This window comes from Microcebus murinus, chromosome 28 (assembly GCF_040939455.1).
Source record: "Microcebus murinus isolate Inina chromosome 28, M.murinus_Inina_mat1.0, whole genome shotgun sequence".
In the NCBI taxonomy this organism is placed as follows: domain Eukaryota; kingdom Metazoa; phylum Chordata; class Mammalia; order Primates; family Cheirogaleidae; genus Microcebus; species Microcebus murinus.
In genome coordinates, this window is record NC_134131.1 from 1,050,051 (window position 1) to 1,063,956 (window position 13,906).

Sequence of the window (13,906 nt, forward strand, 5' to 3'; positions counted from 1 at the left end):
GGGCGGGGCGGGGGCGGAGCCAGGTCCAGGGGCGGGGCTCTGCGGGCGTAAATTCGGCTCCGCGGGCATAAATCCGGCTGCGGGGGCGGAGCCAGGTCCGGGGGCGGGGCTCTGCAGGCATAAATCCGGCTGCGGGGGCGGGGCCAGGTCAGGGGGCGGGGCTCCGCGGGCATAAATCCGGCTGCGGCGGGGGCGGGGCGGGGGCGGAGCCAGGTCCAGGGGCGGGGCTCTGCGGGCGTAAATTCGGCTCCGCGGGCATAAATCCGGCTGCGGGGGCGGGGCCAGGTCCGGGGGCGGGGCTCTGCAGGCATAAATCCGGCTGCGGCGGGGCGGAGCCAGGTCCGGGGGCGGGGCTCTGCAGGCATAAATCCGGCTGCGGGGGCGGAGCCAGGTCCGGGGGCGGGGCTCTGCAGGCATAAATCCGGCTGCGGGGGCGGGGCCAGGTCCGGGGGCGGGGCTCTGCAGGCATAAATCCGGCTGCGGGGCGGGGCCAGGTCCGGGGGCGGGGCTCCGCGGGGACGTAGCAGGGCTCCGGGCTAGGCGGTCCCGACGCGGAGGGCGGTCCCTGCGAGGCGGGCGGCCCCGACCGGCGCTCTGTGTGGCCGCGGCCATGAAGCCCCGGCCGCCCGGCTAGGTCCCGGGCGGCTCTAGCCAGGGCGGCCCGCGGGGGGCTGGGCCCGGGCCGCGGCTCCGCTTCCCTGGCCGTGGGCGGCCGCTCACCATGCCCGGCAAGCACCAGCACTTCCAGGAACCCGAGGTCGGCTGTTGCGGGAAATACTTCCTGTTTGGCTTCAACATTGTCTTCTGGGTGAGCGCTGGGGTCTGCGCTGGGCCCTGTGCTTGGGGTGGCGGGAGAGGGAGGGCCAGTCCCCTACTGGGGGGCCGCTCCCTGCCTCGAGAGCTCGGGGCTTGGACTGCCCCCCGCTCCTTCTCCCACCCCTGCTGCGGCTCTCTGGGCTTCCCAAGGGAGCTGTGGAGAGGCCCGGATTGCTGGGGGGCGGGTCCCCACTTACTGCGCGGGTGTCCCCGTGTAATTCCGAGGCCCGGTGGAGAAAGGGGAGGTGTTTCCTTGAGGACCCCAGGGGCATGCTAGGTGCGGGTCGCCCCTTCTCTCGCCTGGCCCCCTTGCTACCCTGGGAGGTAGGATGTGCGCCAAGCCCCACGGCAGGTTTATTTGGTATGGAGGAGATTCTGGCTGGAAGGGAAGGGCCAGGCCCACTCCTCGGCCTGCTTGCTCCTCTAGCACCTGGTTTCGGCAAAGCCAGGTGGGTCCCAGCCCTCCCCTTGCCCCATTCCGGTACTGGGAGGCTGGCTGGCAGGGAGGGGGATGCCCCCAGTTGAGAGCCTCAGAGCTGGCCCTGGGGAACAGAATTCAACATTCCACAGCTGTCAGAACCGAGGCTCCAGGGCAGGGCCGTCGCTGCCCAGAGAAGGGAGCTGCTGGTGCCCCTCCCAGGGTGGCATCTGGGCCCTGCCAAGTCATCTTTCCCATCTTGCCAAAGCTGCGGCCTCTGCAGTCTCTGCTCCCAAGGCCTCGGGTCTAAATGCCAGGGGCCCTTCCACCTGTGTCCAGCAGGACTCATGGCGCCGCCCTGTCCCCACGTGCCACCACCGGGCTTACTGTGTGGTGGGTGTCCTCCCACGAGCAGTGCTCAGCTCTGGGAGTTGCTGGGAGTACTGGGGAGGAAGCCAGGAGGCCTGGGTGCAGCAGACCTAGCTGTGAGACCTTGGGCAAGTCACCTCTCCCTGGGCCTCAGCTTTCTTGCTTGCGGGGCACAGGGATGATGAAGTCTGCCGCTCAGGGCTGCTAAGCAGATTAAGTGAGTTCTGATTTGTTGTATTCTCACACTGCCTTATTATTGTCTACAGTTTTACAGATGGGGAAACTGAAGGAATAGGCACAGAGAGGTCGAGTCATTTACCTAGGGTTACCCAGCTAGAAAGTACAGAGCCTAGGTGACAGCCCAATGGGCATCGGGTAGAGATGAGGCAGAGCAGTGAGCTGAGGTAACCTTGAGTGCCATGGGGGAGCAGGCTTGGAGCCCAGGTTTGTTCCAGGGCTCCAAGTGGGGGAGTAGGGGTAGGAAGCTAGAGCTAGAAGGCCAGGGGCCTGGGGCCGAGCATTTGGGTTTTACAGTTAGGCAGCGTGGAGCAGTGAGGGCTTTAGAGTAATGGGGCTGATCTGGCTCTTGTACTGGAGGGGGCACTGTCTGACTGCCATGGGGAGGGTGGGTGAGGGGCAGGGCCTAGAGCTTGGGGGGCGGAGGAGGGCTTTGGCAAAGCTGGGATGGTGGGGGTGGGGACAGTAAGGAAGAGTCCTGAGGCCGAGTTGACTGGGCTGGCCTGCGTTGGGGAGGTGGGGGAAGGTTCCAGGTTTGGGTCAAGGTGGCCTAAGGAAGGTGCCTGTGAAACAGGCCCACAGATGTTTTTGTTTTAATGTCAAGCAAACCCTGGTGCAGCTCCACTCAGAACCTGCTGGTGGTTTCTCACAGCTTCTAGAATACTGTGCAGACTCCTCCCCACGGCTTCCGTCCTGTGGGGTCTGGCCCTGCCGCCCTTCAGTTTACTCTCGCACCACCAGATGTGGTCCTGCTACCTCAAGGCCTGCCTCTGCTGGCCCCTCTGCCTGGAATGCTCTGCTCCCTCCTGCTCCCTTTCATCGTTCAAACCTCAGCTAAAATGCCTCTACCCTCCCTGCTGCCCTTTCTAAAGCACACCCAGCTGGGCATGGTGGCTCACGCCTGTAATCCTAGCACTCTGGGAGGCCGAGGTGGGCGGATTGCTCGAGGTCTGGAGTTTGAAACCAGCCTGAGCAAGAGCGAGACCCCGTCTCTACTATAAATAGAAAGAAATTAATTGGACAACTAATATATATATAGAAAAAAATGAGCCGGGCATGGTGGCACATGCCTGTAGTCCCAGCTGCTCGGGAGGCTGAGGCAGGAGGATCGCTTGAGCCCAGGAGTCTGAGGTTGCTGTGAGCTAGGCTGACGCCACGGCACTCACTCTAGCCTGAGCAACAGAGCGAGACTCTGTCTCAAAACAAATAAAAAATTAAAAATAAAAAAATAAAGCACACCCGCAAACCCTAGTCTCTTCCATGTTGTGTCACCCTGTTTGATTTTCTTTGGTGTCTGAAATTGCCCTGTTTGCCCGCTCACGGTCCGTCCCCGTGAGGGTGGAGAGCCTGTCTGTCCCATTCGCCACAGTCCTCCAGCGCACAGAACAGTGCTGGGAACATCGGTGTGTGTGCAGCAGGCAGGTGGCCATAGCGGTCTGGAACTAGTGCAAGGTTTGGGTGGAGATCCCGAGACAGCCGGTGTCTTGATGGCTGGCAGCGAATGAGCCTGAGGAGGAAGGGCAGGAGGAGGCCGAGGTTGGCCCCCGGGCAGTGCCCTGCAGGGAGCCGCAGGGGAAGGCAACATCCTGGGGGAGGGGATGGGGGTGAGTTAACCAGGGAGGTGCTCAAGAAGGAGAAAGTGACGGCCATTGCCCTGTCTAAAGGTCTGGGACAGGTCAAGTGGCATGAGGCAGGAGAAGTGATGTTTGGTTTCACATCAGCAGACCCAGCATGCGGGAGGAAGGGGAAGACTTTCCCCAGAAAGCATCGCAGTGGGAGGAGCCCAGGGTCGGGGAAGGGAAGGCTTTTTAAGGGCCTTGGCCTGGCTGCGAGGGGACGGAGCCTATAGAGAAGGCAGGTAGATGGGGGTGGCCAGAGGAGTGGGGGTCATGGCCCTGGGCTTGGGTGGGAGGGGCTTTCCACCCCTGAGACTGGGCACACAGGGACCTGCCCAGGGTCAGGCATGAGGGGTGGCCGTCTTGACATCTAGGGCTCTTCCCAGTAAGGAACTGAGGCAGGATGCTGGGAATGATGAGGACAGTGGAGGGGCATTCGGGCTGCCCTGGTGGGGAGTCGGTAGCTGGTGTTTAGGAGGTCCAGGCAGAGCTGTGGTCACATGTCGTCTAGGGCAAAGCCACTGGCCCAGGTGGGGGCCCTCAGCCGGACTCTGCTCTGCACCGGGAGTGCTTATCATGCAGGGTGCTTGGTTGTGAGCCACAAAGCTGACTCTGGCAGACGGAGGGCAAGGTGGTGGAATGGGGCAGAGAGGGGCATTGAGGGGCATATGGTGACAGACATAGGGCTACAGGGCAGCAGGATGGCCAGACTTGGGGAGGGCAGAGAGGAGGCCAGGGCCCTGGGACCCCAGTGCAGGTGGGGGCAAGAGCAGAGGCTCAGGATGCTGCCGCCACTTGGCAGGGGTGTCTTGGCCACTGTCTGTTCTAGTTTTGGGTCCCAGGAAGGCCCCTGACGTCCACCCCAAGGCTGGGGGAAGGTCAGTCCTCCAGGCTGTGTCCCGGGAGAAGGAAGCACTGATATGTATTCTTGGGAAGGTGGAACGCACCCTGGATCTTGCTCACAGCCCTGGTGCCTCTTGCACTCTCTGCGGCTTCTTGAAGGCCCGAGCACTGGGAGGGCTGAGCGAGGGTCCCGGTGCTGCCGCCCAGCCCTGAGCTCTTCCCTGCTGCCCTTGCAGGTGCTGGGAGCCCTGTTCCTGGCCATCGGCCTCTGGGCCTGGGGCGAGAAGGTAAGGTAGCAGGTGCAGCCTGAGGCTGCTGTGGGGCCAGGTGGTGGGAAGGCCGGTCCCCCACACCTGCCTCTGCCCCCACCGGGACAGGGCGTTCTCTCCAACATCTCGGCGCTGACGGACCTGGGAGGCCTTGACCCTGTGTGGCTGTTTGTGGTAGTCGGAGGTGTCATGTCAGTGCTGGGCTTCGCCGGCTGCATCGGGGCCCTCCGGGAGAACACCTTCCTGCTCAAGTTTGTGAGTGCCCCCTGCCCTCCGAGATCCCCTGGGACCCCAGCTACCTTCCACCCACCGACTGAGCACTGACTAGTTCTTGTGAGATATATATATCTCACATATATATATATGCTTAGTAATGGGGACCTTTATTGTTGTGTAGTAACAACAGTGATTATTATTATTAGATTTGTGCTGTCTGTATTTATTAGGATCTTTTCCGTGGCATGGTAAATGGCTGAAACCCAGTGGTTTAAGCCTAAAAGGGTATTTATTGGCTCACACAAGAAAAGCCCAGGGTTGTGCTGGCCGCAGGTGCATTTTGACCTAGGGGCCACCGTAGAGTCATTCAGCCTGGTCCCTCTGTTTCTCAGCTCTGTGCCCCTGGGTGGATTCCATCCCCAAGGCCTGGCAGGAGGCTCGGGGAGCAGGGCTGGCCTCCCTGCCTGCCAGGAGTGCTGCTGCAGGAGACGTGCTCTGCTCCCTTCTGGTCCTCGCTGGCTAATCGTGTCCCCTTAGCTCTGATTGGCTGTCTCCGGACCAATCCCTGTGGGCGGAGGGGGAGGCAGTGCTCTGATTGGTGGGCTTGTGGCACACCCCCCCTCTGGGAGTCTGGGAGTGGGGAGAGGTGGAGCTAAAAGTTTGCAAAGAAAGCAGGGTGTGATTGCCAGACCAAGGGGGCGGATGGATAGGCAGGATGGGTAGGCAAGAACAGTTCTGCCTTTTACCACCATAGAACGATACCGAGGTAAGAGAAGGTGGGGACTCTGGGCTCCCTTGTCTTGGTGGAGTGGAGGTGCGGGTGGAGCTCTCCCCTGTGGCACCCCCAGGCCCGGGGGGGGGGGTTGCCAGAACCCTGCCGTTCCAACTCCCGGCATCTGTGTGCCCCAACCCTAGTTTTCTGTGTTCCTTGGCCTCATCTTCTTCCTGGAGCTGGCAGCAGGGATCCTGGCCTTTGTCTTCAAGGACTGGATTCGAGACCAGCTCAACCTCTTCATCAACAACAACGTCAAGGCCTACCGGGACGACATTGACCTCCAGAACCTCATCGACTTTGCTCAGGAATACGTGAGTCCAGCGTCCAGCACGGGCCACACGTGGGAGGCACCTGCTGGCCAGACGAATGAGGGAGCAAGTGGTTCCCTGTGTGCTGGGACCATCTCCCAGGCCAACAGGCCCCGGAGAGGAGACCCAGGAGTGTCCCTGTCCGAGGAGAGCCAGGCCCTGGTGGTCCCCACGGGTCCCCATTGTCCTAGCCCTACGGTCACACAGCTTGGGAAACAGAGGCCAGACGGTCCAAACAGGCAGCTCCCAGGCTGGGCCTTACCACAACCTAAGTGGAGGAAATTTGACATAAAAATATACATTTCCCCTTCTATTAAGTCCTGGGCCCACAATATCAGCCAGGCTAGTACAGGGGACTCTCTGCTGTCCTCAGCACTGTGTTTTTTTTTTTTGTTTGTTTGTTTTTTGAGACAGAGTCTCACTTTGTTGCCCAGGCTAGAGTGAGTGCCATGGCGTCAGCCTCGCTCACAGCAACCTCAATCTCCTGGGCTCAGCGATCCTCCTGCCTCAGCCTCCCGAGTAGCTGGGACTACAGGCATGCGCCACCATGCCCGGCTGATTTTTTGTATATATATTTTTAGTTGGTCAATTAATTTATTTCTATTTTTGGTAGAGATGGGGTCTCGCTCAGGCTGGTTTCGAACTCCTGACCTTGAGCGATCCGCCCGCCTCGGCCTCAGCACTGTGTGTTTTATTCCACATCAGCCCTCTTCTCTCTTTTATATGATGTGTCTGGCCTCTGTACACATTAGCATTTGAGGTTCCTGACTGGCGCTCTGCCCTCGAGCTTGCGAATCTAACCCCTGTGAGGAAGCAGCCAGACGACCGCTCACGAAACCAAAACACAAAATGCCTTCCGCCTGCACATCCTGCCCATTCACACCCGGCCCTGCCCGCACATGGCCGCGCACACTCACAGAGTCATGCCTGATCACACCCCCACACGGTCACACCTGATCACACCCACACACAGCCACACCTGATCACACCCACACACGGTCACACCAGATCACACCCACACACGGCCACACCTGATCACACCCACACACGGCCACACCTGATCACACCCACACACGGTCACACCTGATCACACCCACACACGGTCACACCTGATCACACCCACACACGGTCACACCAGATTACAAAACACACGGCCACACCTGATCACACCCACACACGGTCACACCTGATCACACCCACACACGGTCACACCTGATCACACCCACACACGGCCACACCTGATCACACCCACACACGGCCACACCTGATCACACCCACACACGGTCACACCTGATCACACCCACACACGGTCACACCTGATCACACCCACACACGGTCACACCAGATTACAAAACACACGGCCACACCTGATCACACCCACACACGGTCACACCTGATCACACCCACACACGGCCACACCTGATCACACCCACACACGGTCACACCTGATCACACCCACACACGGTCACACCTGATCACACCCACACACGGCCACACCTGATCACACCCACACACGGTCACACCTGATCACACCCACACACGGTCACACCTGATCACACCCACACACGGCCACACCTGATCACACCCACACACGGTCACACCTGATCACACCCACACACGGCCACACCTGATCACACCCACACACGGCCACACCTGATCACACCCACACACGGTCACACCAGATTACAAAACACACGGCCACACCTGATCACACCCACACACGGTCACACCTGATCACACCCACACACGGTCACACCAGATTACAAAACACACGGCCACACCTGATCACACCCACACACGGTCACACCTGATCACACCCACACACGGTCACACCTGATCACACCCACACACGGTCACACCAGATTACAAAACACACGGCCACACCTGATCACACCCACACACGGTCACACCTGATCACACCCACACACGGTCACACCTGGTCACACCCACACACGGTCACACCTGATCACACCCACACACGGTCACACCTGATCACACCCACACACGGTCACACCAGATCACACCCACACACGGTCACACCTGATCACACCCACACACGGTCACACCTGATCACACCCACACACAGTCACACCTGATCACACCCACACACGGTCACACCTGATCACACCCACACACGGTCACACCTGATCACAAAACACACAGCCACACCTGATCACACCCACACACGGGGTCACACCTGATCACACCCACACACGGAGTCACGCCTGATCACACCCACACACGGTCACACCAGATCACAAAACACACAGCCACACCTGATCACACCCACACACGGAGTCACGCCTGATCACATCCACACACGGCCACACCTAATCACACCCACACACAGTCACACCTGATCACACCCACACATGGTCACACCTGATCACACCCACACACGGTCACACCTGATCACACCCACACACGGGGTCACACCTGATCACACCCACACACGGTCACACCTGATCACACCCACACACGGCCACACCTGATCACACCCACACACGGGGTCACACCTGATCACACCCACACACGGGGTCACGCCTGATCACACCCACACACGGCCACGCCTGATCACACCCACACACGGCCACGCCTGATCGCACCCACACACGGCCACGCCTGATCGCACCCACACACGGTCACGCCTGATCGCACCCACACACGGCCACACCTGATCGCACCCACACACGGCCACACCTGATCGCACCCACACACGGCCACACCTGATCGCACCCACACACGGCCACACCTGATCACACCCACACACGGGGTCACACCTGATCACACCCACACGGGGTCACACCTGATCACACCCACACATGGTCACACCTGATCACACCCACACACGGTCACACCTGATCACACCCACACATGGTCACACCTGATCACACCCACACACAGTTACACCTGATCACACCCACACACGGCCACACCTGATCACACCCACACACGGTCACGCCTGATCACACCCACACACACCTGATCACACCCACACACGGTCACACCTGATCACACCCACACACACACCTGATCACACCCACACGCGGTCACACCTGATCACACCCACACATGGTCACACCTGATCACACCCACACATGGTCACACCTGATCACACCCACACACACACCTGATCACACCCACACGCGGTCACACCTGATCACACCCACACACACACCTGATCACACCCACACGCGGTCACACCTGATCACACCCACACATGGTCACACCTGATCACACCCACACACACACCTGATCACACCCACACGCGGTCACACCTGATCACACCCACACACACACCTGATCACACCCACACGCGGTCACACCTGATCACACCCACACATGGTCATACCTGATCACACCCACACATGGTCACACCTGATCACAAAACACACGGTCACTCCTGATCACACCCACACGAGGCCACAGGCCTTTGGTGCCATTCATCACCAAGAGTCAGCTCTGGGGTCCAGAAGTGAGCCAGAGCTGGTGCCTGGTTCGAAGCTCTCTCAACCCAGACGTGTGGCCAGGGGTTACGATGTGATTCATTCATCCGTTCAGCACAGGGCTGTCATGGGCCAGCCATGTGCTGGGGATTCAGTGGTGAAAGAACGGGACCTGTCCTCACGGGCATGGCAGTTGGGAAAGAGACATAAATGAGCAAACAGACAAACGTGCGTGTGCACACTTGTAAAACTGTCAGTTGTGGTAAGGTGAGGGCCGAGGTGGAGGGTGGAGAGAGAGGCCTCGGAGTGGTGACCTTGAGGCCAAAGGAGGAAGAGGAGCAGGGGCCGAAGGGGGCGGGGAGCGTTCTGCAGTGGGAGCAGCTGGGCCGAGCAGGGGCAGGAGGCAGGTGTACACCAAGCCGTGCTCCGCCCGGCTCACGGCCCTGGCCGCCCCGTGTGCCTCAGTAGGCCGTGAGCTCCCTGGTCATCGCCACGGCCCCTGAGCAGCACGGGACATCCTGGGTAGGGTGATGGGGCTAGACTGATGCCAGCAGGCACATAGGAAGTGGATGGGCTGGCCGAGAGGTGGCAGGGAGGGGCGGGCAGGAGTCCCCTCCTGTCCCTGCACTGAGCACGAGAGGTCTTTGTGAGGTCTCTGAGCAAGTGTGGGGACCCCGGAGCAGACACAGGGCTCAGTGGCGTCTGACCCCGCAGGGCTGGGCCCAGCACCCAGTCCTCAGGGAGCGCCGGAGGAAGACACAGTCCCCCCCACCAGTATCCTCTGCCCCTTCCTTCCCATTTTCCAGCTTCTCCCGTCGGGGGCAATCCCAGGGCCCCTTCCCAGTACCCCTTGACCTCTGTCAGCCAGAGGTTGGGCCCAGGCCCAGCCTGTCTGCTGTGGCGGGGGAGGTGCCCACTCTCTGGCTGTCTCTAGGCCCCGTGCCAGACAGCCCTGCCTCCCCGCGGCTGGGGCTGGTCTCCAGGGAGGGCAAGGCGCCTGGGGCAGGCCTGGCTCACCCAGGGCTCTCCCCTGCCCCCAGTGGTCCTGCTGCGGAGCCCGAGGACCCAACGACTGGAACCTCAATATCTATTTCAACTGCACTGACTTGAACCCCAGCCGGGAGCGCTGCGGGGTGCCCTTCTCCTGCTGCGTCAGGGACCCTGCGGTGAGTGGGGCCGGGGAAGAGGGGTCGAGGTGCCGCCATGTGCAGACCCTGTCTGGGGCCCGTCTCCCCCACCCCCCCAAGGGCCCTGCTCAGCTCTGCTCTCGGGGTGTGGGTGTTGGGGGTGGCCCTTTTACACGGAGGCTCTGAGGCCCGTCGGGGCTGGCGCCGCCCTCCCTGATCAGCGAGACCTGTCTCTTTGATAGTGGCGATTTGGAAACGGCAGGACCCGGGGGGTGGGGACTGGCCCAGAGGCCTCCGTGCACCCTGTGTTCCCAGCGAAACGTCTGCTCCTGGCCAGCTGGAAGGGTGGCCAGGGGCTGGTGTCCCTCTCATTCATGGGTGTATGTGGCAGGGGTTGCCTGGGCCACCACCAGTCACCACCCCACCGTGCCACCATGCTGGGGTGGCAGGGGGTGGGGGGAGCTGACCCTTCTGGGCCGAGGGCCAGGTTTCTCCCCCTTTCTTGTTTTGTTTTGTTTTGTTTTGTTTTGTTTTGTTTTGTTTTTGAGACAGAGTCTCGCTTTGTTGCCCAGGCTAGAGTGCTGTGGCGTCAGCCTAGCTCACAGCAACCTCAAACTCCTGGGCTCAAGCAATCCTCCTGCCTCAGCCTCCTGAGCAGCTGGGACTACAGGCATGCGCCACCATGCCCAGCTAATTTTTTTCTATATATACATTAGTTGGCCAATTAACTTCTTTCTATTTATAGTAGAGACGGGGTCTCACTCTTGCTCAGGCTGGTTTCAAACTCCTGACCTCGAGCAATCTGCCCGCCTCGGCCTCCCAGAGTGCTAGGATTACAGGCGTGAGCCACCACGCCCGGCCTCCCCCTTTCTAATAAAAGCCCAGCAGGCAGGATTCCTAGACAGGAGGCAGGTGCACCCTGGCGTCTGCAGCCACGTGCCTTGGTGATGGGGCCACACGGGCCTCTGGGAGCCGTGTTTCAGAGCGGCGGGCGCACAGAGCCCGTGCGTGGGTCCACCTGTGTCCTCCGGGGAAGAAGAGCCGTCGCGGTGCCTGGGCACCAGGGACCCCCGTGGGACACCCCCATGGGACACCCCCGTGGGACACCCCCATGGGACACCCCCGTGCCACGTCGCTGACTGGCCTGTTTCCCCTCAGGAGGATGTCGTCAACACCCAGTGTGGCTACGACGTCCGGCTCAAACTGGTAAGAGGGTGGCGACAGGGCTGGGGCAGCTGGGGCAGGACGGGAGGGCTCAGGCACTCCGGGGAGAGGGGCCCGAGAGCCCGCCGGACGCCCCGGCTGGTGTGTCGCTGTGGCCCGGGCACCGGCGGGGGCGCCCGTTCCCACTCTGCTCGGGGCCGCCAGGTGCCCAGCACTGCGGGAGGCCCCGGGGGTCCAGCCCGAGATACGCAGAGTCTCTGCTCCCCCCGAGAGTGGAGGCAGAAAGACCGTAGCTCACAGGTGAAGAGGTGTGGACAGTCAGGTGACCACTTCAGCTGAGAGCTTGGCAGACAATAAGGGAGGTGATGGGAGAGGGGCTGGGTGGCCAGGGACGGCCTCTCAGAGGAGGGGCGTCCGTGCTGAGACCCCAGGAGCCGGCCCTGGGAGGCCCATGGCAGCGCTCCGGGGCGTGGGCCTGCAGCCGGGGCCCCGGGTGAGGCAAGCGGGGAGGGCAGGTGGCCGAGCCTGGTGCCTGCACGTGCCTAGGAGCTGGAGCAGCAGGGCTTCATCCACACCAAAGGCTGCGTGGGCCAGTTCGAGAAGTGGCTGCAGGACAACCTGATCGTCGTGGCCGGGGTCTTCGTGGGCATCGCCCTCCTCCAGGTACTGCCCTGGCTCCGACGCCCCTGCCCTTGCCCGGGGCCTGCCTTTGCCCTCACTTGCCCTCTGTCTTACAGATCTTTGGCATCTGCCTGGCCCAGAACCTTGTGAGTGACATCAAGGCAGTGAAGGCCAACTGGTGAGGCTGCCCCAGCCATGGCCACGTGCCTGGCCTACACAGGCCTCTCGGGGGCCCTGCCCGGGTCCGTCCTCCTGTGCTCCCGGTGGACGGGCAAGGCTGTGGGAGGCAATTCCTGCTTGAACCCGAGCCCCGAGGGGGGCCTGTCGTGCTCCTGCGCTGCCTGCCGACCGAGAAGCATCTGGGGCTCTGCCCAGGCTGCTTGTCCGGGAGCCGTGTACCTGGAGGGCGTGTACGTGTGTGTACGCATGTGTTCACTCATGCACACGCATGCACAGGAGCCACCGTCTCGGTAGTGTTGGGGTGGTGGGCTCTCGAGGGGACTAGGAAGGGCACCACTCGGGGGGTGCAGGCCGGGTGGGGCAGGAGGTGCTGCTAGGAGGGGCTGCCAGTGTCCCGCAGCCCCCCGGCCAGCGCTGGGACACATTTCCCCATGCGAGGCTGTGGGGCAGCTTGTGGGGACGGCTGTCGGCCGGGTCGCCGTCTCACGCGGCCCCCGGGGCTCTCTTTACTGGCCGTGACCTTGAGCCTGCCAGGAGCCGCCCTCAGCCTCAGTGTCCCCGGCTCTGAAATGGGCCCCAGGGTTTTCTCTCTCTTGCCTGCCTCTTAGGAGCAAACATGATGATGATGGCTAGAAACTGCTCAAATAAACAAAACTTTGCGAGCCACTGGCTCATGCCCGCCATCTGGGAGGTTCTGCCAGCTGTGGGGCCTCAGCAGAACTCTCCGTTGGAAGCCCTGGCCTGGCCCTGCCCTGCCCACGTGTTTTTTTTCCAGCCTGGGTCGCTTGCACATTGGAGCCAACCTTTAAAATCGGCGTATTTCACATAAAGGTCCACATCCACGGCTTCTCTTGGCCAACGGCCATCTGGCTGCACGGGCGCTTTGGTGGCAACGCTACCCAGGACTCAAGCTTCCCCGGTCGGTCGATGGGGGCCCCTGGAGGCTGGTGGAGTCGGGCCCCCCCACTTTGGGGGTTGTTCCCTGCACACAACAAGAGGCACAGGGACATGAAGGGTGGATGGGGAGGCTGAACCCCACCCTGAAGAGGGGGAAGCCTGGAATGGGTCCAGCCCTTCTGGGGACGGAGGTGGGTGCCAGGGCACCCAGGAGAATGGCCGGGGGGGGGGGTGGGCTGTGGGGGAGCCTGCGTGTGGTGGGGGCTGTGGACGGCCGACTCCTGGGACTCAAGCTCCAGAGATGCCCGCAGCCGCAGAGCCGCCCGGCGGCCACCAGAGGGCGCGCCCGGCCCTCCCGCCGCAGCCCGCCCTGCAGGGCCCTGCCCGCCCTGCGCACTGGCGCTGGGGTTGGGGATTGGGAAATTCCTCGAGAGCGACTTCAGCTCAGCCTCTTAACAGCTGCAGGAGGGGGTGTGTGTGCGGGGTGACCCGGCGCCCCTGGCTGGGCTGTGCAGAGGTCTGCAGCGCGGGTGCCCAGGCCCAGGTGTGCGCGTGGGGCAGGGGGCCTTGGAGTGGTGGCCGCTTGTCTGCCACCTTCCTGCTG

General features: G+C 61.8%; 1 protein-coding gene across 2 annotated transcripts; it reads left to right on the forward strand.

Moving 5' to 3' along the window:
• Positions 1–531: 531 nt before the first annotated feature.
• On the forward strand, positions 532–13,348 carry TSPAN17 (tetraspanin 17). Of its 2 annotated transcripts, XM_012781507.3 has the most exons (9): positions 532–808; positions 4,536–4,586; positions 4,677–4,823; positions 5,700–5,870; positions 10,354–10,479; positions 11,599–11,646; positions 12,151–12,267; positions 12,342–12,403; positions 13,181–13,348. In XM_012781507.3, exons 1-9 carry the CDS (start codon positions 722–724, stop codon positions 13,212–13,214), a joined length of 843 nt encoding a protein of 280 aa, XP_012636961.1. In that variant the 5' UTR covers positions 532–721; the 3' UTR covers positions 13,215–13,348. The 2 variants fall into 2 exon arrangements, with proteins under 2 accessions (XP_012636961.1, XP_075854540.1); XM_075998425.1 differs by lacking the exon at positions 13,181–13,348 and having other exon boundaries at positions 533–808; positions 12,342–13,069.
• The last annotated feature ends 558 nt before the right edge of the window (positions 13,349–13,906 follow it).

What these genes read in the sequence shown, in the direction of transcription:
- TSPAN17 (XM_012781507.3), top strand. Translation starts at nt 722, where the DNA reads ATGCCCGGCAAGCACCAGCACTTCCAGGAACCCGAGGTCGGCTGTTGC. An exon ending in ACGACGTCCGGCTCAAACTG is followed by an intron (nt 11,647 to 12,150) that starts GTAAGAGGGTGG and finishes GCACGTGCCTAG; the next exon opens with GAGCTGGAGCAGCAGGGCTT. An exon ending in TGGGCATCGCCCTCCTCCAG is followed by an intron (nt 12,268 to 12,341) that starts GTACTGCCCTGG and finishes TCTGTCTTACAG; the next exon opens with ATCTTTGGCATCTGCCTGGC.